We start from the raw sequence: 23,458 nt of genomic DNA, 5'->3' as shown, positions 1-23,458 counted from the left end.
ATGTGCCAACTCAGGCAGGTCCTCACGCGGATTGCGGACGCAATGGACTGCCAGTTCCCACCACCACCACCGGGACTGCCAGCCACATCATCTTCATCCGCCAGTTCGAGACAGACAAGCCCCCTCCGCCGCTCCACGCACACCACCAGGCGCACGTCAAGCCAGCCTCCTCATGCTGGTGGTGGCAATGGGGAATAGGGACTGCAGGGTCAACCCACCACGTCTGCAGGTGCACAACAACATTGTGCAACACACATAAGGGACTGTTGTGGGGGGATGGGGGAAGGGTGTTGGGATGTTTTGGGGACATGCACATTTACTTCTTTAAAATCCTTAATACACTGGTGAATAATCAAAAGACAGGCTTGGACTTCTTCATTGCGTATGTGTACTTCATTGTTGTCAGGGTCCATTGTGCGCTTCAACACAGACACCAGTGCATTACTACCCATATCCATCGTACAGGATGAAACCATGTAACTCAGAATATCTGGTTGATCAGATGCTGTCTCACATCACGTCCCTCCTGGCCATCGCCTCTTGCACGACCTGCAACCCCTTTCACCTCCGTCCTCATCACCATCATCATCCTCATCAGGTGGTTGCATTTGAAAGTCAAGAGGCAGTGACACATTCCGTCTGATACACATATTGTGCAGCATGACACATGCCATGGGGATCTTGGCCACCTTCTCATGGCCGTACACGAGAGCGCCACCCGTCCTGCTTATGCACCTAAACCTGTGTCTTCAAAAGGCCAAATGTCTGCTCAATAATGACACATGTACGGGTATGTGCACGATTGTAGTCCTCTTTGTGCCGGTTCTGTGGGTTCTGTACAGGGGTAAGGAGCCACCTGTACAGGGGATAGCCGGCATCGCCTGTATGGGGGGGAAGAATGGAGACCTGTCACTTTTCACCCCTGGACCGGCATGTACATGTCACACAATTATACTTTGCATTCAGATTGAAATCCACGACTACCAGCATGCATGCAGACGATCTGTTTGACTGCAATGTGCAAAGATGTGCTAGACCCTGCAATTGGACATGCACCATTCATGCCTTCGGCAGCAGTTGGCATGTCCTGGGTGAGGCCATGTCTTGGGTGTCCCTGAGTCCAGGCCGATTTGGTACCACACTGCTAGTGTCCTGCCATTCCAACATTGATGTTGCCATGCTGTGTAGCTTTAATTCCATGGTGCAATAGGTGTGTGGTTCAATGCTATGGCTAGGGGGGATCCCTTTGCATGCATTCAAGAGCACATTTCTGTATTAATGTTGTGCTGCGCTAATACTGTATTACCAGCTTGACGCCATGTTGCTGATTTGTGCATTTAGTGGTGTGGCATGATGTGCAATGTGGATGTGGATGGATGTGTGATATTCATAGACCTGGATTGTTCTCAATGTTGTGGAGCTTATACCTGCATGTCGGTTCTTCTCAAGTACATTGCGGCCTTCCCTGATGGACATTGGCGTACATCTGTATGTCCATTTCTCCTATGGACGACAGCCTACACCCAGTTGGAGTATGTATCTCTCCCCCCCCAATCACACCCAGTTGGAGTATGTATCTGCCCCCCCATTCACACTGCCATGTGCTTGCCCTGCTACTCACCAAGTAGCCACGAACGTTGTCCGGCTTGTCGCTCCATGTAGCGTGGTATGGTTGAGTTCTGCAGGACCATGGAATCATGGGTTGATCCGGGAAATCGGGCACAACAATGTGTGATTATCTTGTTAGCGTCACATACCATTTGGACATTGATGGAGTGGAATTGCTTCCTGGTTCGGTAGACTACTTCATTGTGATGTGGGACAACCAATTCAACATGGGTACAGTAGATGGCCCCAATGCAACTTGGGATGCCTGCCAGTGAATAGAAGTCAACTTTTGTGTTTGCAATCTCCTGGGCAGTCCGTGGCATGGATATGGATGCAGGTGCATGCTTCAGGAGGGCATCGAGTACCTGGTTCAGCGTGTGTGAGAATACTGGTTGTGATTTGCCATGCATCTGCCCCACTGTATGCTGGTAGTTGCCTGTGGCCAGGAAGTGGGGCACAGTCACCACCTTCAGTAGCGGGGGGATGGTAGTACAGATGTCTATGTGGCTCACTATGTCGTTGTGATTCATGTCAACAATGGTGGGGATGGTATCCCGGTCCAGGCGGTACAGGGTGTGTATCTGCTCAGGGGTTACATTGAATGAACTGGCTCGAATCCTGGGGATTGGTGGCAGACTCTGTGGTGTGCGTAGGTGCCCTGGTGGTGCTTGCTGCACCTGTCTTGCCCTCCTCCGCTTCCTCCTGCGTCTCCTCTGTGCTGCCTGTTGTTGGTGCTGCACTGCATTCATGTCCTCCAGCCCATGTAATGCTGCTAGTATTGGAACCATCTAGGTGTGGGAAGGGGTGTGTGAATGGGTGTGGTGTGCTCCTTTTGTGCTGCCACAGTCTCCATTTCCTCCACCTGTGTTGATTGTTTCCACCTGTGGCCGGTGGAAAACACTGCTCAGTTCTTTTAACGGGTGGTTCGCGATGCCGGTATTAGCGCCATGCCGGTAAGGGGTCTTGGGGGCTTTTCCATGCCGCTATTAGCACGTCTGCATGGCTTGTGATGGTGTGCTATTAGCGGCATGGCGCTATTTACGGGATGGGGGGTTGCGCGCCCGCGGACTAGCCGCTATTAGTGGCACCGTACTTAGTGGTGCCGCTAATAGCGGTAAGCAGGGTCGTAATTAGCACTGAGATTTACCGTTACCGGTATTCCCTTACCGGTAACGTTATTTCCCTACCGCACAACGTGTAATGAGGCCCAATGACTTTACAAGATAGGTGGCGTGAGACAAAAATCACATACAGATTTTACAGAATAGTTGCATTGGAATGACGATGTGACTACATGCAACTTTATTCTCATACATCAAAAATGTGTAGTTTTTGGTACAAACACAGCCTGATTACTTCCAAGAAGTCTATGAAACTACGGGTCAAAGTATACAAAGTAGTGGAACTATGCTTCCCTCTAACCCCAGCCCCCTTCGTTGCGATACCCGGGGCTCAGGCTCGAATCATCATTAAGATGGGGCAAGAGTGGAAAAAACAAAAGTGCCCTTCGCCTGCCATCCAGGAAAAATGCACCAGCTGACAAAAAGTAGGGGAACATCGTACCTGTTAGTTCCCACCCACTTCATCTTGAGACCAACTCTTAGGTCTTGCACTTCTGTCAGTAAATTGGTCTCCCCAGATCGCCCTCCTTGCTTAATTGGAGGGACATACATTCAAAAACGTTATCTAGCGAAGAAGCCTCCGCAATTCAAAGTTCCACTTTAGCACATATTGGTCCATCAAGCCACCAAGCCGACTCACTCCCGAACCACACATTTAATGTACCAGAAACGGGCTTCACAGAAAAAGTCATTTTAATCCTTCTTTTCAGCTGAACACCTGTTTGTTCCGTCACAAATGAACACAGAAGCAACCCTAATATCCCAAACCGACTGCTTCCCCCTACACGCTCTTGTACCTGCACCTTTTTTTTTCTAATTATCCATCTGTCCCTCTCTCTCCTAATCCAGCCTGCCTTATCTTGTAACCTGCTTTTATCCATTTCCCCCAGTCTGGTGTACCCCAGCAGGGACCCAATACGCCACCATTCAGACCAGCCTCGGCGCCTGAAGAGACCACTCCTGTGATGACCCGTGACCCGCGCCCCTCTCCCCTCCCAACACCGCAGGCACGAAAACATCCCCCAGCCGCGCGCCCCAAAACTCGGCCCTAGCATCACTCACCTTCTCGGTATCCTGCCGGGACATTTCGCTCTTGATTGTGGTCAAATGTACCCGTTTTAAGACGAATATCCGCGTTGTCGTTAAATATTGTGTCAATATAACGCATCAGAGCTAGACCCGTAGCTCCCTCTCTGGCGCAGGAACCCGCAGGAAGTAAGCGGACGTGCGTGAAACCGCACGCACTTGCCTGGATCACGGAACACGTCCGTCGGCACATGCTCAGAGTGCGTCGGCTCAGGCGCGGGCTGTTGACTGCGTGCACGTTCCAGCAGGCACACACACGGCAGACCGAGAGTTCGTTTGCGTTTCGTTTTTATAAGCATAAACGTTTTCTTTCTAGAGCACATTTGTGGGCTGCTGCGCGTGGAGTGCACGCCCAGCCCCACATCTGATCTAGAGCCCACGAGACGCGACTTCTCTGCACTCGCAGTGCGCATGCGCAAGCACGCAGTGCTTTTCGAACGAGCGTGCCTAAATGTAATGATGTCCATAAAATGTCTTCCCTCGACACTGAGCATGCTTTATAGAGTAGTGTCACTGCTCGGCTCAGTGTGTGCATTTTATTTCCGAGTTAGTGCTACATGATTAACAAGCAGTGTTTCCCAAATGCATGAAGGACTCTTTCAGCGTTTTACCAAAGGGGTTGTGACTGGAGAGGGGCAGCTGTAAGACTTTCTGGGATCTTTTCTGATTTGTGCTGTTCGCAGGCAGGAAGCCGTGTGTTCGTGAGTTCTTAATTGTGCTCGCCCTTTGCACAGGCACTTCCCGGAGCATACTCTTGAATCGCAATGAAAACTAGAAAAGACAGGTCCCAGCAGGAGCTCCATCAGGTAAGAATTGTCCCGCCACGGAGCCTCTTCTTTGCAAGTTAGCATGTACACGGTGTGATCACAATGCTATGGCTGGTGAGAATGGACATTTTAAGATTTGGTTCATTGCTCTACCACCAACAAATAGCCAGTTTCTGTCATGCTTGGGCTGGAGGACCAAGGAGATCATTAGTTGAGTTCTACACAGCATCCGTGTTTTGTGTATCCTTCCACGTGAAAAGTAGTACATTACAAAAGGGCTCATACAGCACAGAATGTGGAGTACTTGCTTCCTGAGCCTACTGTCCAAAATCTGAGAACAGTTAAGAGGGAGATTGTGGTGCTCTAGTATGAGTGGGGTTTGTGTTCCCCTTTGACTTACATTGCTGGAAAGTACATTTTCAGTGGGAGTAAAAAAAAGGATTGTAATATATCAACATTTTTTGGTGAAAACCCCTATGTTCCAGGAAAAAGAGGTATAGTTGGTCGGAATTTTCCCCAGGTGGGGGTACTGCATGGTATGCATTTACAGCATAATGGTTGATGGTCCAGAGCTGTTTTTTTTAATTTCAAACTCTGTATGGATTTTCTTTAACACCAGTACAACATTATTGTAGACCAGCAGAAATACCTGTTCTCCTAATGGGTTCTGCAGACATCATAACACTGAACTTGTAGGTCGCTGATCTGATTCACTTATCGCTTGATGTGCTTTGTACCCGGATGTAAACTGCACTGAGAATGGGCTTATGTGGCTGACTGGCATACCCCGCAGTATACATTGGGGGGAGGCGAATGGGGGGAGGCGAAAGTTGGTGTGTTGCTACATACTGGGACCTTCTGTGCTCTCTCCTGTCGCCTCACCCTGGTGTGGTGCAGTTCATTGCAGTGCAAATATCTTGGAATCTGTGCATCCTGGGGCCAGGACCTCAAGTTTTTTTCTTAGTTTCGGGACTAGTCCTTCTACGACCACATTGATGTTCCGCGGATTTCAGCCAACCGCCTCATGTGTGAAGGTGCTGAAATCCGGGGATAGGGATGGGGTGTCCAAATGCCATGTAGCTAGTAATTTACTGAGGTTCCTTACGGAAAGCTATGTTTTGATGCAGATTGGTGAAACGGTGTGGAATTGTATAAGGAGCAATGCTTCGCCATGCCACAAACCCACAAACACATTTTAACTTGTGCAGAAATCTGGGGAATGGTGTGAGGTGTTCAAATGTCATGCAGCCAGTAATGTCCAGAGGGTCCTAACATGTAACTATGCAAAATGTGGTGCAGAATGCTGAAACAGTGTGGAATTATACAAGGAACAACGCTTTGCCACAAATCCACAAACACATTTTGACATTTACTAAAATCCAGGGAAAGGGGTGGTGTGCCCAAATGTCTTGTAGCTAGCAATGTCCAGAGGGTCATAACAGGCAGCTATGCAAAATGTGGTGCAGACTGGTGAAACATTGTAGAATTGTATATAGAACAATGCTTCACCACAAACAAACACATTTTGACTTTGTATATATAGATAAGCCATAGCCGGACCTACTAGTGATGAGATACCTATTTGTAAAAGGCATACACTTTTATGTAATAATGAGTTATATGGAGGAGGGGGTAGCAGAGTGCAAAGGGGCGTAGGGTACCTTATAGGGATGAACAGAGAGGAATATGGAGCTGTTGCGTGGAAGCGACCCAGGAGTTTTGAGTTGAATATTGTGTAGATTTTATGACAGCATGACGTGAGGTATGCAACCACTACTGTTCATTTGCCTGAAAAAAGATGGTATTTGTAATTTATGGAAGATATTGTTACAATAGATTAAGGTGGATTCTTTCGTGAGGTATGTACCCTTAGTTTATTCGAATATAGTTAATTGAGCTTGTAGTTGTTTAGCCAATACAAGTTCTACACAGTTGTGTATGTAACATTACCGTATTTGATGTGAAAGATTCAATATTTCTTTTTCAGCTGCACATTACAGATTTGATTGCAATGGCCAATAAAAGGTCAAGAAGTATAGAATGGCTCTGGCTAAGTGTCTGAAATCGGTGACACAAAGGCTTGCAATATTTACATTAGTTACGGTGTTAATCTGGAAGATATTACAACCTTTTTCATGGAAGAATAACATTTGAGTTAAATCCGCTCTCTTCTGAACAATGCATGCAGTTATTGTTATCGTTAAGACCAAGTGTGCGTTTGATATATGGTAAAGAAATGATTGCAGAAAATGTTGTTAAATGTGAGGATTGCCGGGTCATTGGCCACCTCGATTGGTGTTGCTGTAATTGTAAAGACTGGAGGGGGTATCTGTACTCCCGACCTCTATATGGCAGAGTAGAAGCATAGAGCACCCCAGCTAAGATTCTCCATAGGGTAGTGAAGGACCAGCAATCAAGGCTTAAGCTCTCAGGAGGTGATGCAGGCTCATTCTTAAGTACAGTGTAATCCCCAAGCCCCCCCACAAAGGAATGTCCACATCCTATGTTATGTGCTAACACAGTTCCTTATATAAATAAGGTTCAGAATATATACACAATTAATAACACACTTTGTGCTTTGGAAAATCTGATTTGGTAAATGTGAACACTGTCTATGTGGTACCACTGGTCACTCATGAGCACCCAGCCATTCAGCACACCACACTGCATTCATGTCGGTTTTGGGCAGGGCTGTCTCATTGCTTGTGTCACACACACAGATACAAGACACCCATAACATTAAGTGTATATTGGTCATAGACTCCATTCACCCGGGTCCCACCCCAAGGGTGAACCTACAACATACAGTCACTGAGAAGGCTCCAGCCAGTCTGGCTTGGACTTCCCCACAATACCATATATGGTTCTTCCACCCAACAGCCAGTCAGGGGACGGGGCAGATTCAGGGCTTCCCATGACATTGAGAAAACAAGGTAACAGGTAATAGAAACTAAGAGGCCACAGTGGCCCTCTTGTCCCCTATCATGAATCCACTGATTCCTAAGGCAGGGCCTGGGTATCCCAAAATAGAGGATACTCAGAGCAACTGTCAAAATCAGCATGGAGCTGCCACCAGCCCCTGCTCTGTGGGCCACACACAGGTGCCCAAAAACATACACTAGAGGTACAGGGTTGTAACCCCACACATGGGTGCCATAGGGGTATCCTAAGGGTCTCTGTTCACAATAACCAAAAAGAGGAAGAGCTGCACTGCCAGGAGTCCCACATTGACTCCTGTGCAGAAAACAACACATAACACACATGATAATGGAGTACAGGACAAGGACCTATAGGCCCTGTCCCTCCAATGCATTTCCAGCATCACAGTAATGGCGGATGTTGTTTTTTGGCAAAAAGGTAATTTAATCTGTTTTCCATTCTCTCACAAACCTTGGGAGATTTTGATGTTAGTAGTTTACATATTTTAGAGGAAGTGCAATAGTTAATATTAAAATTGTCGATGGTTGTAATTAGATAGTTCCCATTGTAAATTGTGTCTTGGATAATAATCTCTCAAATTTAAGAATGTATAAAATTCCCTTTTTTTCTTTTGGGTATCCTTACAAGCCACGTCTCTAAAGGACCATCATGTAGGAGGTTATTGCTTTAGACTGTATGTTCTGTTGTTGGATCTTTTGTTTTAATGTGTTCGTTCTTATTATAGGGATGTGTTTGGGTAAAAGTTTTTTTTGTAAAAAAACAAATGCCAATAAATAAAAATGTAAAACATTTTTTTTTAAATCATTGTTACGGAGGGGTGTGTATCTGTTGTAAATATGCAAAGGAAAGGTGATTGTTCCATTGATCTTTTCCTTGTTAAATGCCACCATTCTGCCACTTTTTCCAATTGAGTATCTTGTTGACAATTTGTATGCGTTTATTTCTTCTAAAAAGAACAATATTGTGACATTTTATAATGCCAGTTTTACATCAACTACAAAAAACGAACTAGATTCCAGTTTCTTGTTACCTCACAATATTGACATTCCAGTTTTACCTTGACAGTGGACAATTGCTTCATGCTATTTTACATTGCCTCCAGGAAAGTTGCTGTGCCATATTTTAATTACCGCTGTTAAGCTCATTGCCATTCCCCATTATTGGTCTCAGATAATAACCAAGATAGTTTGACATTGCCCCAGAAGGTTACTAGGTCAGTTTCACATTGCTTTTAGACTGTTACAATGAGTTACAAGTTGCCCCCTGGAAATCTTCAATGCAAGTTTTACATTACACCTATGGCATTTTGACACTGTCTCCAGAAAGTGGCCTCATGCAATGTACGTGTACCTCCTTACCCTCAACCACATGTTAGATTGTGCGATTGGAGTGTACAAACGCCCTTTTTTTGTAGCTGTCTGTCTTACTAATTATTTGGTCACACTGGTATGCATACTAATTATTTTGTTGTAACAGGCCTCTGAATCAATTTTCGTTACCTTTGCTTATCCTAGATGGCCTATGTGATGAAGGCACAATGTCTGACCGAAGTATTACACCACCTGGGGCTCAGGGTACTAGGAAAGACAACCTTAAGTGCTAACCAGAGGCACTGTAACAAGGATTCTTCACGGCCGCTTTGTGTGGCGTAGGTCCTTCTATTTCCTGGGTCCTGACCATAAAAGGTTCCCAATCCCATCTGATAGTACTGAAATGCAAAGAACTAATTCCTGGTCCTCAGACCTGCTTGAAAATGTTCATAGAGAGATTGATCTCGAACTCCCAACTTTTGTACCTCATTTTAGCAAACCCTTTCCCAACAGTGACTAATGCCACAATCTGGGGAAAACTGCCCTCTCTCAAAAAGATGTTTGCCTCTCTAATAATGTGAGTGGGTCCTCAAACGGAAACCTGGACAGTAGTGATAACGTTAATAGTTAATCATTATTTATTTATTTAATATGCGTATAACAATTACAGTTTTACATATACAGTACATAAAATCACATCATTATCTCATGGCATATTATACTTCTTACTCTTTGACTTCTCTGATTAAAAAGAAAAAAAACTATAAAAATTTTAAAACACCATTTGATAATTCAGTTAAAATCTCTAAAATTTTCACAAAAACTTCATCATATAAAAGATTAGATTCATATCGTTTCCAGCCATAACACTCAGCCACATTTCAGACATAATGCACATGGAAGTATTGTTATTATATTTCATTAAATATTTTCTACGTATTTCCTCGAGACTTTTATTTATTTATTTATTATTTATTTATTTATTCAGATTTGTAGAGCGCACATCAGCCCGTGGGCATCAGCCCACTTTCACATTCACATATAATGTGGTAGGCGGTTTCCAGAGTGTTGATCCCACATAGTCTACAGTATCGAATATTCTTGTGGATACCGCTTTTTGCACCTAGTATTACTAGTGTATTACAAATGTTAAATTTGAATTTTAGATACCATATAATCGTATTACACTCTGGGAATGCATACTGATAGGTGGGTAAACCTTCCCTGAACGTCAATTGTTTAAGGAAGGGACCGCTATTTGCTTTTTCACCCAAATTCACTATCTGTCATGATACCCCCGGAGCATCAGGCCAGGCCCAGCACCCCCGGAAGCAGGCATCATGCCCTCGGGTAAAAGCCCAGCGGCCCCTTATAGGGACTCTTTGGACTCAGTCCTGGCGCCTTTGGCGCCAGGCTCATGTTGGACATCAGTCCTGGCGCCATAGGCGCCAGGCTCATAACGGAAGGTGTTTTGTGCACTTACCTGATGCAGACCATGCTGCACGCTTCAGGCCTCCCTGAGACCTGAAAGGGACTATTTTTTCATAGGGACTATTTTTTCACTCGGGCGTGGCCAGGGAAGGATACATACCTAGTTGGGGAAGGATACATACCTGGGACTTCTTCGGAGGCTATTTAAGCCACACCCAGACAGCAGCTCATGCTTCGCGTTGTTCTGCTTCCTGCAGCTTAATGCTCACCGTGTCGGCTCCTGCTCCTGGACTACAGCCACGCCCATCTTGAACCTGGAAGACCTGCAAGGAAGGAAGAGAAGAGAAAGGTGAAAACCAAGGATTATTTCAAGCTTCTTACCTGCATCCGGAATCTTCTCGCCAGCATCCCTGAAGGAAGACTTCAATTTAAAAGCATTGTGTTGCTCGCTGCAGCGCCACGCTTCACTCACCTGTCCTGTCCTTGAGACATCTCCCGGCTCCATCGCGGCTGTCAGCATCGGACGCCACATCTCTGCACCTAGGGGAGAGAGGAAGAAACAAAAGGTGAGCAGAAGGACACACAGAAGGAAAGCCTGATTAACAGCCATAATACTTACCGGCTTTTCTTCCACATTTCGGGTCGGCGCCGCCCCGTTGGCAGGTACCGTACCCCGGCCCCTATGGGGAAAGGACTAGAGACATTTCAGAGGAATGATAAGGACATCTAGAGGGATCGCCCTCATTACTACTCACCTCGGCAGGTTAACCCCTCGACGCATCGCCTTCATTCTCCACCTGAAATAAAGGACAGATCACAGGTGAGAAAGACAGCATAAAGGGGGCCTCACTTGAACTTTGAATTTTCATACTTACGGCGTATCGCTCAGGAAAGTCAAGTGGATTTTGCCAGCGCCATTCTGAAAACCAGTGAAGTAACTGGACAAACGCGCGCCCCTGCACCAGAAGCAGGATGGAGAGTTCAACCTTCCAAACCATAAGGTGAGCTTAAACCGGGTTTGGAGGAATAGAGAGGAATGGAGGGGGGAAGGGGGGAGCTAGCACACCATTCTGCAGACTGTTAATCCCCTTTCTCATCTGCAGAAGGATATTCCTACGGGCCAAGGAAGCACGATTTGGAGGTCCTGTCCAATCGGTGTTCCGGGTCCTGCGCATCACGCTAGAAGAGGCCGCAGTAATCCAGACTAGATCAGCGCCCCCGTGGGAACCAGGTGGGCGTTACACTATCATCTGTTCTTTATCTTGTTTACCGATTAGCCTTTTTAGTTTGAGCTTAATCTGCGCAATAGAGAACAACAGCCAATCGTCTTTGTCACTTTTTGTCCACTTATCATAGATCTTGTTCCACTTGTTTATGGTGACAAAATTCTGTTTGGTTGTAGATCTAACATATTGATCCATGACCTTTATCACAAACGTGCCATTGGAGAGTCGGTGAAGCTTCACATATAGCATGGCCACCATTAACTCTATACGACTGTTCACACTAGTCAGTCCACATTCTAACAATAGATATTCATTAGACAAATGTGTAGGCACCCTCAGTAATATCTTAAGCATTTTTGCTTCAAATACTTTCAACTCTTTTTTAAAGAGGCTTCCCCATATTTCCGCACCATAAAGTAAACAGGAAACAATTTTCGTAGCGTATAGCGTAGCCACAGTATTCACAGAAATATTTCCTTGACTACCAATAAATTTACTTAGGGCCATGGTTGCTATCATGCATTTCCTCTTTGTTTCACACCAATGTTTTTCCAGTCAAGCTTATTATCTATGACCACTCCTAGGTATTTGTATTCATTTACAACCTCAAGCTGTCTCAGTTCAATCATCCATTTTATTTTATGGTTTCTGATCAGATTTTTGGGGTCAAACTTCATCACTTTTGTTTTATCAGTATTAATAACCAGATCATTCTTATTTGCAAACTTTACGAATTCATCTAATTTTACTTATAGGCCCTTGGGTGTATATTCAATTAATACAAGGTCGTCTGCGTAACCTAGCCACCCAAGTTTAACTGTGTCAATCTTGATATCAAGAATCTGACTATTACTGACCTCATTTAGAAAGTCTGCCAGGTATAAATTAAAGAGTGTGGCTGCTAATGTACAGCCTTGTTTGACTCCACGTATTGTTGATATCCCTTTAGATAGTCTTCCTTCAAGGTCCAGACGAACTCGGACAGATGCGTCAGAGTAAAGCAGTTGTATCATATACAATAACCCAGGAGGTATTCCCCATTTATTAAGCTTGGCCCATAGCTTACTCCGAGTAATGGTATCAAATGCCGCTGAAAAGTCTATAAATCCAACATATACGGACAGTCTACGTACCTTACGTGAATATTCTATTGCGGTTACTAGGTTAACTATGTTGTGTGTGGTTGATGAGCCTGCTCTAAAGCCAGATTGATTATCGGGCAAAATTTCACATTTGGATATCCATTGATTTAGATCAATTAACAGGATCTTGGCAAATATTTTAGCCGGAATGTTGAGCATGGCCAGCATTCTATAGTTAGCAGTATCTTTGCGTGGACCTTTCTTATATATAGGTAGTATTATACTATTTTTCCATGACTCGGGGAGCTTCCCATGGCTCCCAATCTATTTAAATAGAATGAGTAGCACTCTAGCCCATAGATCAGGGGCCTTTTGTAATAGAGCATTACAGGTAGTATCTGGTCCAGCTACTCTTGACTTTGGCAATCTTTTTATGATGTTGGCCAGCAAAATTACAGTCATAGTACATTTCCATACAGTTGGAACAGTCGCTATCACATTTTCTTCACTTAATAGCGTTCCCAATGTACTTTTAACATGGGTGGCCCATATACTTTCAGGCCCACAGTTAATTGGGAGAGAGACTTCTTTTTTGCAATTTATAATGTTCCACATTTCTTTGCTATTTCTGTTTTTCGAAGCATGCGCCAATTTCATCCACAATCCTTCGTGTTTCTTATTCTGGTGATTTTTCAACCAATACTTATACTGCCGTTTAAGTGTCAGTATCTGATAGGTAGCATCTATGGCCCGCTCATTTATAAGTGTTTTAATACCATCTCTTAGCATTTTCTTTTCCTTATGTATCTCGTTATCAAAACTCTTATTATATGTCTGATTCAATTTTTCTCTAACTGTTCTGTGTTTTCTTTTTTCCATGACCGATGTTTTGATTGTTTCAGTCATGGAATCAAAGTCATTGAGCATATCATGCATGTTGTCATTCAGGTCATTATTAAATTTGTCTAATTTCCAATAATTGTTCAGCGATCTCATTGCCTTTCTCTATATTTTGCAGGTTCCATTTTATACGGTTTCCCGCCTCATTTACCTCTATGTCACCATTCATATGGTATACATTGTTATGTACATATTTGTCTATAAGGCAGAGATAGAGAGGCATGTGATCGCTTTCCTCTCTACATCCTATTGCCATGTTGCATATTATCATTCTTGCTTTTTTATTTACAATCATGTAATCGATAGTAGTCATACTGTTTCCACATATGCGAGTGGGTAGTAGCTCAGTGTCACCTAGGGTATTACCATTCAAGATAAGTAATTGATATTTGTTTAGTAGAGAGGTCCAATCTTTTACTTCGTTTTTCCAGGGATCTATTCTAACTGGTTCAGACTTACATTCAGCGTCAGTGAATTCAGACTCATATCGGTGCTTGGTATTTAAATCTCCGACTATGATAACTGGTAATTTATTTCCATATTCCATCAGTATTTGGTTAGTGTGAGAATGTTTTCCCTATTGAATTTTCCCCCAGGCGGATTATATACATTCACCAAGATGAATTTGTCTATTGTAGACAACGTGCATGTTACTACAACAACCAGTATCATCTTGGTAGATGATTCATGCTTGATCCCACTCCACGGTGCTTTGATGGAAGTCATAAGACCTCCCTTTGGACGTCCTCTGGTTCCTTGTGTTGCGAGACTAACATGATTACATCGTCCATTAATCTCACAATCAGTTACCAACCATGTTTCCTGAAGGGCAATTATTCTAAATTTGGCAATGTTCGCAATCAGACCGTCATTACTAGTATAGTGTGCGTTCCCACGAGTATTCCAAGACAGGAATATCTCTCGGTCGTCAGGAGCATGTTTCAAAATGGGGTTTGAAAGCAATTGGGAGCCATTGCCAGTAGCCATCGGGGATCTTTGGATCACACGGTGGGTTTAAGTTCGCTACCACTACATTCTGTTGGTTGCTTTGGTTCACACTGGGTTTATTATTCACTTTCTCGTCATTATTTTCAACTTGTTTGGAGGGTTTCACTTCATATTTTTCCCTCGGTATGAGTTTTTCATTGCATGTATAGCCAATTTTCTCAAAATGGGCTTTTTGACTCAGTATAAACTTGTGTATTGTCTGCTCATAGCACCATACATTGGTTATGGTTAATAGTTAATAGAAACAGTCTTACATAAAGAATACTGATTTCCTTTGACAAAATATTTTGGTCCTATATTGATAAACCATAAATCGCTGCAGTTGCACTATAAGTAAATCTTATTCTAGTTTGACTAACTCAACAAATAATTATTTTACAAATGTCATCATATATAGTGTTTGTTGTGCCTACACATATGTGTTTCGAGATGTCCTCTTCCTCAGAGTATTACAAATCCACATTCCAGTAGATATTTATACTCATCATTAGCTGTGCGTATCAGTTCACTGAGCAAACACATGCATATCTGAAATTGCTTCCATACAAGGAACGCTGAAGCGGTCGGGATTGTGGAGAAAAGAGGAAATATAGGGATGAAAAATCTGGGATTAATGGAAACTGAGTGGGAAATTCAGCTCCCTAAAAACACTGCTGACCTGTGGTGTACAGCAGGGTCCATGCCTGTCGCCTCTGCTCTTTAACATTTTCTCAAAACTCCTATGCGATATGCTTAAAATCTTGGGTGTTCAATTCACAAATTAAGCTGATGATACCCAGCTGGTCTTTGAATTGTGAGATTCCTATGAAAAGGACATGGAAAGAATAAACAAAGTGTTCAATGCTATCCAAAAGTGGATGGCAAACAACTCTTTGGCCCTCAATGAGGCAAAAACAGAACTCTTAATTCTTGGCACACCTAAAAAATAGGGAAACTGGATCAATAATACAAAAAAAAATCAAGCTAAACAATAGCTTCATCGAAGTATCTAAGCATGCTAAAACCTTGGGCATTTTTATGGACTTGCATCTCTCCTATAAGAGATAGGTCTCCTATCTTAAATCCACATGCGCCTTTTACATCAATCTCATATGGAAAATTCGACCATATCTATCACAACAAAATCTTGCGCTGATTGCAGGAGCTATAATTAACTCCAAACTGGACTACTGCAATAGTCCCTTGATGGGTACCTCTAAGGCTAACATCAAGAGATTGCAGACCATTCAGAATGGTGCAGTTAGGGCGGTCTGGGGCTTGAGCCGGCGGGAGAAAACATCAGTTGCCAGGAAAAAAACTTCACTGTCTACCAGTTCAACAGCGAATGAAATTCAAATGCTCAGTTATGACTTACAAATGTTAGACAGGCATTGCTCCTAATTACCTCACAAAGAGAATAATTAAGGCCCCGGCTCAAAGAACTCTACGATCTAATCGAAAAAATAATCTGCAACAACCACGGAAAACCTTGGAAAGAGTTGGTAGCACAGACTTTACTCACTGGGCTCCAATGATTTGGAATGCTATGCCATCTCCCATAAAAAACAGCACATCTCTTACCATCTTTAAGAAACTGCTTAATACATATCTGTTCGACGAAGGAGAAGTCTAATAGAATCTCTATCTCGTTCTCTTTGTAGTCTTGTGTTTTACGTTGTTTCTGTCTCTGTTGTGAGTGCTCTGAGGCCTATGGGCAATAGGGCGCTATATAAAAACCAGAATAGATAGATAGATATAGTGTTAGGATGCACGTTTAGCTCCCAGACTCACCCAAGCGATTTAGGCTGCAGAAAATATATTAGCGCACAAGAAAATGAACGTGTGTGACTGAAGGGGGGAGGAGCATGCAAAGTGAGAATAACCAACGTAGTGTTTTGTAGCAGTTAGGCAAATGTAGGTAGGCAATCAGTGATTTTTCATTCATACAGCGAATGTCTGATTTGTGTTCATTTCACCGTTACCGGGCGGATCTACATGTTTGACCAATGTAGAGCAAGCCGCATGGACATTTTATACACTAAATCACCCCTGTGGATCTGGAGGTGGCAAAATCCCTCAAGAATATCTTTTTTCCTCGTATGGGGGTGAGTAATAAAGTCCCCTTTAGGGACATTGTTACAATGGCTGCAACTGAGACAGGGAAATGTTCCCTTCTTCTTGGTTTTAAAAGTAGATTGGTTATCCTTTACTGAGCTCTCAGCTTCAACAAGTTTATCTCATAGATTTCTGCCCCTTCTATAAGTCATCATGGGGTGTTCAGGGAATAGTTTAAGAAGTATAGGGTCATGGTGTAGGATGGACCAATGTTTCTTAATAATGTTTCCAATCTGCTGGCTTTGCCTAGAATACTTTGAGATATACAGAAGTGACACTGATACTCCTTTGGGTTTAGGGTTTAGGAACCAGTAACTGCTCCTTTGTGATCATAGTTGTTCTGGTGTTAGCCTCCTGTAAAACCTCTTTGGGGTATTCTCTCATAATCCTGAACATACTGTTTCAAAGGTCTCAGGGTCAGAATTTTATTCTTTTGAGACGTAACATCTGGCTCTAGGGCAAACCTTTCATCATTGCTTTGGGGTGGAAACTCGCAAAATATAATAAATTGTTAACATCTGTCGGCTTGTGATATATGGTAGTCTTGATGGTGGTAATTACAATAGCTAATTCTACATCCAGAAAGTGTAGGGTAGGATTGCCAATCTCCAAGGTGAATTTAATACGGGAATGAACTTGATTAAGATATTCAAAAAACTCTTGGAGTTCTTCTCTGGAGCTGCACCAGACTCCAGAAATATCATCAATGTGCCACTTCCAGACCAGGATCTTTGATGACCACTCAATTTTATCCAATACAAAGTTTTTTCAAATACATACATTAAAAGGTTTGCGTACGTAGGGGCCATGGCAGAGCCCATGGAAGTCCCCGACGCCTGGGCGTAAAAGTTTCTGTGATATCTGAAAAAGTTATTATACCGAATGACAGTGATAAATTCAATGATGAACTGTTTTTCACATTTCACATTGTAAGCTTGAAATAGAATCCATTCAGTGGCTTTGCACCTCATTGTGAGGTATAGAAGTGTACAAGCTGCATACGTCCAAAGAGAACAGTTTGCAGTCAGATGATAGGCACACAATCTCCTTCAGACAGGTCAAAACGTCTGTTGTGTCTCTTAAGTATCTTGGAATATTCTCGCAATAGGTTGGAGAATTGTGTCCACATATGTAGCTAGTGGGTCTAGGATACTCTAAGTACTGGCCACAATGGATCTTAGGGGTGGTTTCTGGTGATCTTTATGGATTTTAGGTAATCCATAAAAAACCGGTATAGTAGGGAATCGATTGAGAAGAAATTGTTCGGTCTTTTCTGATATCCAATCGTTCTATGCTTTTTCAATGATGGTATTAATTAGACTTTTAATTTCAGTTGTGAGATCCTAATCCAAAGGTACATATGTTGATGTATCATTCAACAGGTTGATACAACTATTGTGATAGAATGATTAATCCATTATAACGATTGCTCTACCTTTATCAGCTCGTTTCAATGTAATATCTTCACGTTGTGCTAATAGTTCAATTTCTTTAAGGTGTTGATCTTTAATATTGAATGGAATATTCTTATAATAGTTGATCCTCTTAAGATCTTGTTCAACCTTTTGTTTTAACATACTCAATACTGGATTTTGAATCTGGGGATCAAAGGTACTATTAAGTTTTAATTCAAGTATGTCTTCCATTGGACAATGTACACCTGTCATCCTCCGTCACGGCCATTGCCGTAATTGGTGGTTGTATCCGTGTTGGAGCTGGAGACACAGAGGTAGAGTGTTTTAGTCCTTGTATTTGTATTTGTATTTTATTTATAACGCGCAAACCAACAGGCCCGGAGGCATCAGGGCGCAATTTGTACAAGGTTACAGATATGCAGGTATAACAGAGAATCATTAAACATTTACACATGGGATCAGATATGCAGGTATAACCAAGAAACATTATATACATTTACAAGAGGATCTTATATACATATGTACAGTAGTGTCCGTGCCGATAGGTGATAGTAGCGGTCGGCAAGTCAGGGTAGGTCAGGAAGAAGCGCGAAGCCGGCCTTAAAGCTGGTTGAAAAGCCAAGATCTAGTATTGGCTTTGAAGGTATTGAAAGAGTCTTTCGCTCTAATTGTAACAGGGAGGGAGTTCCATAACTTGGAAGCTAAGACGGGGAAACTTGAGCCCCCTGCTTTTTGCAATTTAAATCTGGGGATCGCTAGACAGTGGGATTGGGCTGTTCTTAGAGGTCGGGAGGTAGAATGGCGCGACAGTCGACTACCAAGGTAGATCGGGGCTTTGTTGGCTAGGCATTTGTGCGTAAGGGCGAGTGTTTTGAGTGAAATTCTCTGTTTGACAGGTAGCCAATTTAACTTACTTCTGGTTTCTGTGATGTGGTGGTGTCGGGGAATGTTTAAAGCGGCACGAATGGCGTTGTTTTGTGTCGTTTGAAGTCTGTTCAGGTTCTCTTGGCTGGTGCCAAGATAAAGAGCACTACAGTAATCAATTTTAGCCATAATAAGGGTTCTCGCTAGCGTAACGCTGTTAGACGTAGTGAGGAATGGTCTGCAAGCTGCGATAAGTTTGCATGTGTATGCAGACGCAGATCTGACAGCATTAGTTTGTCGGGTTAATGAGAGTGTGGCATCAAGGTAGAAACCTAACGTTTTGGTATCTTTTGAGACACGAATGATATTACCATCTATGTTGAATGACTGATAGGACGGCTCTAGTCTGCTCAGGCGTTGTGCGGTGCCCAAGATCAGGAGCTCCGTCTTGTCATCATTCAAGCACAACTGATGTTGGGCCATCCAGGCTTGGATGACCAAGTAGACGTCGTTAATGGCCTTGGTGTCACCTAGATAATCACCAGTGATGGGGATGAGTATCTGGGTGTCGTCCGCATAGTTAGTATAGGAGACACCCAGATAGTCAAGCACATCAAAGAGTGGTTTCGTGAAAATGTTATAGAGTGTAGGTGACACACAAGATCCCTGAGGAACGCCACAGTGAATCGGGGAAGGGTCCGCGGCTGCGGATGGGGCAAAGACTCTCATGGATCTGTTGCTCAGGAAAGATTTGATCCAAGCCGCAGCCGAGGAAGAGAAGTTGGCAGCGGAATGGAGGTGCTCGCACAGGATCTGATGGTTGACCAGATCGAATGCGGCTGAAAGGTCGAGAAGTAGTAGCATTGCTAGTTTGCCTTGATCCTTTAGAACCTCGATTTGAGTTTTAAGGTCTAATAATGCGGTCTCTGTCCCGTGTCTGGGGCGGAAACCAGATTGTCGTAGACCTAGCAAGTTATTAGTTTCCAAGTAATTTTGGATCTGAAAGTATGCGGCACGGTCTAGGATCTTGAGCAGAAATGGTACAGTGGTGATAGGTCGGAAGTTAGTGGGAATGTTAGGGTCTAGGGAAGGTTTTTTAAGCAGTGGGATAACCCAAGCGTCCTTCAGATTGTCCGGGATGATACCTGTTTGAAAGGAAGAGTTGATGAATGCCGTGATGAATGGGGCCAACTCATGCGCTGAGTCCTTGATAGTAGAGTCCTTTCTCTGTGTTCTTGCTACCAGTCCCAGTTACGTGACGCAGCGCCGCTGGAAGTATTTAAACTCCCCGCCTCCGGGTAGTCGCTGCGTTGCAACCCACTTTGGACACTTCCTGTTTCTGGGTTTCCTCGCTCCGATCCTCTGCCGAATCTGCCAGAGGGTTTCCTGTTTTTTCCTGTTTCCTTCCTCGGAACGCCACTATTTCCTTCCGCTACTCTGGCGGTACTCCGGTGTGTCTATTTTCTATTTCTCTCTCTCTTCTGATTCCGGGAATCCTTCCCGTTTCTCTCTTCCTGTTGGCTCCTCCGAGCTGGCTTGCTGCACACCTATTTTTCCTCTTTCTGGAACCATTGCCATTTATTCTAACTGCCACAAGGAGCCTCCGTCTCTCCTGACTCGAAGATTGGACTTCTTCTGCTCAACAATCAGCCTCGCTCCATTGCTCTCTTCAGCGACTATTCTGGGATTTAAGAGTCTACATTTCTTCTCAGGGTTTTTTCCCTTTTGGGTTTTTCCCTGATCCCGGCTTAGTTCCGGAAAGGGAGTCACAGGACAGCTGTTTAACCAGCGGTCACTGTGGCTTCCCTCTGTGACAAGCACATTCATCACAAGAAGGAAAGAGACTATCTTGCACGACGACGTCTACAAGAAACCGCCAACTCAGACATCTCAGGTGAGGAGAGTGTGCTTGTGGGGGAGAAAGAGTTTGAAGTGCACCACTCATCACAACACCTTCCACAGGGTGTATTTCAAAGAAAATGTTTAATCTAATCTTCCATAGTAGGCGATGTAGATTGACCTTTTCTTCACACAAACTGGTGTTGGATGTTGGAATAAATGAGAGACTTTTGTTTAAGATATCTATCTGATTTTAACTCAGAGTTTTTCTTTTGTCTTGTTGGCATTTTTCCCGCATCTGGTTTGTATTTTTCTAAAAAAAAGTTGAGACCAAGGAGGCTCCTGTTGTACTCACACTACTTGTGCCGCCCGCCTGTTTATTCAGTATAGGTTTTTTTAATACTATTGGTTCTCCAAGTCTACCGTCACTGCTGTCGTCTGAACTAGATGGACCGGGACGTGGATTAGAAAATCTGTTTTTATTTCTTTGGGCATACAATTTTTGCCAAGCATAGACAATATTGTTAAGATAGTCAAAATTATCTCTCTTAAACTTTCTCAACTTCTTTTGTTCAATGTCATGTTTACATGCAGCCAATTCGTCATTGATGTCTACCAAAATGTTCATTAGTTCTTGTTCTGATTTAAATGTACTAAGTTGGCTTTTAAGTTCCAAAATTTCTTTGTTTTAGTAAAGTTTATTCTGGACATAGATTTACTAGATGTGCACCAATATATCAGTTGATTCATTCCATTTGAACTGCCAGATGCCCACAAGCAGAACACGTAAATATATCAGAATTGGGCTGATTAGTGTGGTCCACGAGAGGCCCAGAAGAAGCGCTCAGTGGAGGGGAAGCTGATGAGGGGGGAGGAAGGAGTGAAGCATCCTGCCATTTCTAATACAAGGATCAAGAGGGGATGCCAACAAATTTAGTCCCACAACGCGGAGGCATGGTGGGGGCGACCGCATGTCTTGGATCAAGAGAAGCGCTCCATTATGTTTTTTATTTTTTATTGTCACACTGCTAAGAAACCTTAACCTTTAACAGAAGAGACAAAAAATACAAAAGACGACACGAACATCCAAAAAAGAATCACACCATGCACAAGTAATTACAATGCACAATAATAACAATACAACCATTAAACATTATTTCATACAATGTACTGTGTTCTACCATATATGGCCCATAAAAAATAATCACAATATCTGCAAACAAATTCATAGTTTAGGAAAGAAAAAAACCCATCTGGGACTCTTTCTGAAAAGCATCCAAACCCAAACATTTAAAAAAATTCACAACTGCTAAGATGCTCGAAGTCATATGTCCAGCAAGACACACCGTCCATAACTGATCGTTACCTCCCACACTCATTTGTCCAAGAAATTTCCCAAAGTATTTGCATCTCTGCCAATGGGCACTGGAACATTCCAATAAAATATGTCTCAGTGTTTCAGTTTCCAGCACAACATTACAAAATGAACAGTTTGCTAACAGAGGATCGAGCAGGCCATACCTAACCAGCAAGGTTTTAGTTGCCAGCATATTCCACCTGAAACGAAAGAAAGTGAACCTCACATACTTGGCCGGGTAGATAGCTAGATAAGCGGCCAAGGTGCCCAAACTCTTGTGATCGAATTGCAATTGCACCAAAGATGGATAAACGTGCATATGTTCTACTGTCTGAGTCAAATCAAATTCATATAGCAATTTCTTTACACTGCAGGGTTTCCCCTAAGATCATGAAGGGATAGGTTCAATTCTCTCAGAAGGGCTTGACAGTATAACAACATTAATTAACCCAATAAGATTTAGAGTTTATAATTACCCCCAAATCATCATACAGGGTTCTCTTAGTAGTGGGACAAAGCATCTTTAGTACAGCAGATAGAATCTTCCACTGCCCTCTTGATTTTAAAGAGACCACACCAAGCTCATACCTAACAGCATGGATAGGCACATTGCTCTGGAGTCGAAGCCCTCTTCTCCATATTAAGACTTCCAGATATAGTAGATAGTCCACCAATTCCAAAGGGTATACCTCAATGCCATATATAATCTTAGGTATAATTGTACCGAGGCCTCCAGATAAGGGGCATACTAGGCCTTTTTACGCATGGAAATCTTGTAAATACGATAGCTTTATTACTTTCCTGTGTACATTTACACACAGGTTTAGAGCAGAGGGCAGTGCAAAGGTCGGGTTACTTGACAGAAACCAGAAGGCTTCTTTTGATTTTTATCTACATGGATGTAATTGCAAGCCACCTCTGAAACAGAATGTATTTCTATGAAGCCTTTCAAAAAAAGAAACTGTAAACTGTGACAAAACAAATGGTTTCTTTCCATTCAGCTTCAGAAGCACTGTGCACATTTTCCTAGAATTTTATAATTGCTAAAATGGAAAACTAAGTTGCAATTGAAAATTAATATTTTGTAGCAAATGATGCTTTTTTTTTTTTTTTACAATGAAAGCAAACCAGTATTGCACAATTGTATTTTTCAGAGTTCCATTGCTATGTGCATAATCATCCAGAGGCAGATCATTTTTACACTTATAATTTAATTTACACTCTAATTATAAAAACAATGTGTAAAATGAGGACTATGCACAGTGTAGTTTAGATCCATTCAACCTTGCAGTCAACGGGGTACATTACTATAAATGGTCAGTGGCAGCAGAGTCTTTGCTTAAGTGTGAGTGATTGTCTTTACACCAATCACAGGTGTTCTAGCCTCTCAAATCTTCAAGACTACAATTA

General features: G+C 43.0%; 2 protein-coding genes across 4 annotated transcripts in view; one reads left to right on the top strand and one right to left on the bottom strand.

Moving 5' to 3' along the window:
* LOC138582126 (zinc finger protein 684-like) overlaps nt 1-4,213 on the bottom strand; it is a 154,318-nt gene extending 150,105 nt beyond the window's left edge. For both annotated transcript variants that reach the window (XM_069653126.1, XM_069653127.1), the window contains exon 1: nt 3,792-4,213. In XM_069653126.1, coding sequence (XP_069509227.1) covers nt 3,792-3,815 — 24 coding nt within the window. In that variant the 5' untranslated portion in view covers nt 3,816-4,213. The remainder of the gene's footprint in view (nt 1-3,791) is intronic.
* Nucleotides 4,214-4,363: 150 nt separating this feature from the next.
* Nucleotides 4,364-23,458, top strand: part of LOC138582125 (zinc finger protein 282-like) — a 240,604-nt gene continuing 221,509 nt past the window's right edge. For both annotated transcript variants that reach the window (XM_069653125.1, XM_069653124.1), the window contains exon 1: nt 4,364-4,621. In XM_069653125.1, coding sequence (XP_069509226.1) covers nt 4,580-4,621 — 42 coding nt within the window. In that variant the 5' untranslated portion in view covers nt 4,364-4,579. The remainder of the gene's footprint in view (nt 4,622-23,458) is intronic.

Source organism: Ambystoma mexicanum, chromosome 3q, assembly GCF_040938575.1.
Source record: "Ambystoma mexicanum isolate Mex_15411 chromosome 3q, UKY_AmexF1_1, whole genome shotgun sequence".
Classification (NCBI taxonomy): Eukaryota; Metazoa; Chordata; class Amphibia; order Caudata; family Ambystomatidae; genus Ambystoma; species Ambystoma mexicanum.
The sequence above is the reverse complement of the archived record's forward strand: the minus strand, read 5'-3'. Positions and strand labels throughout refer to the sequence as shown.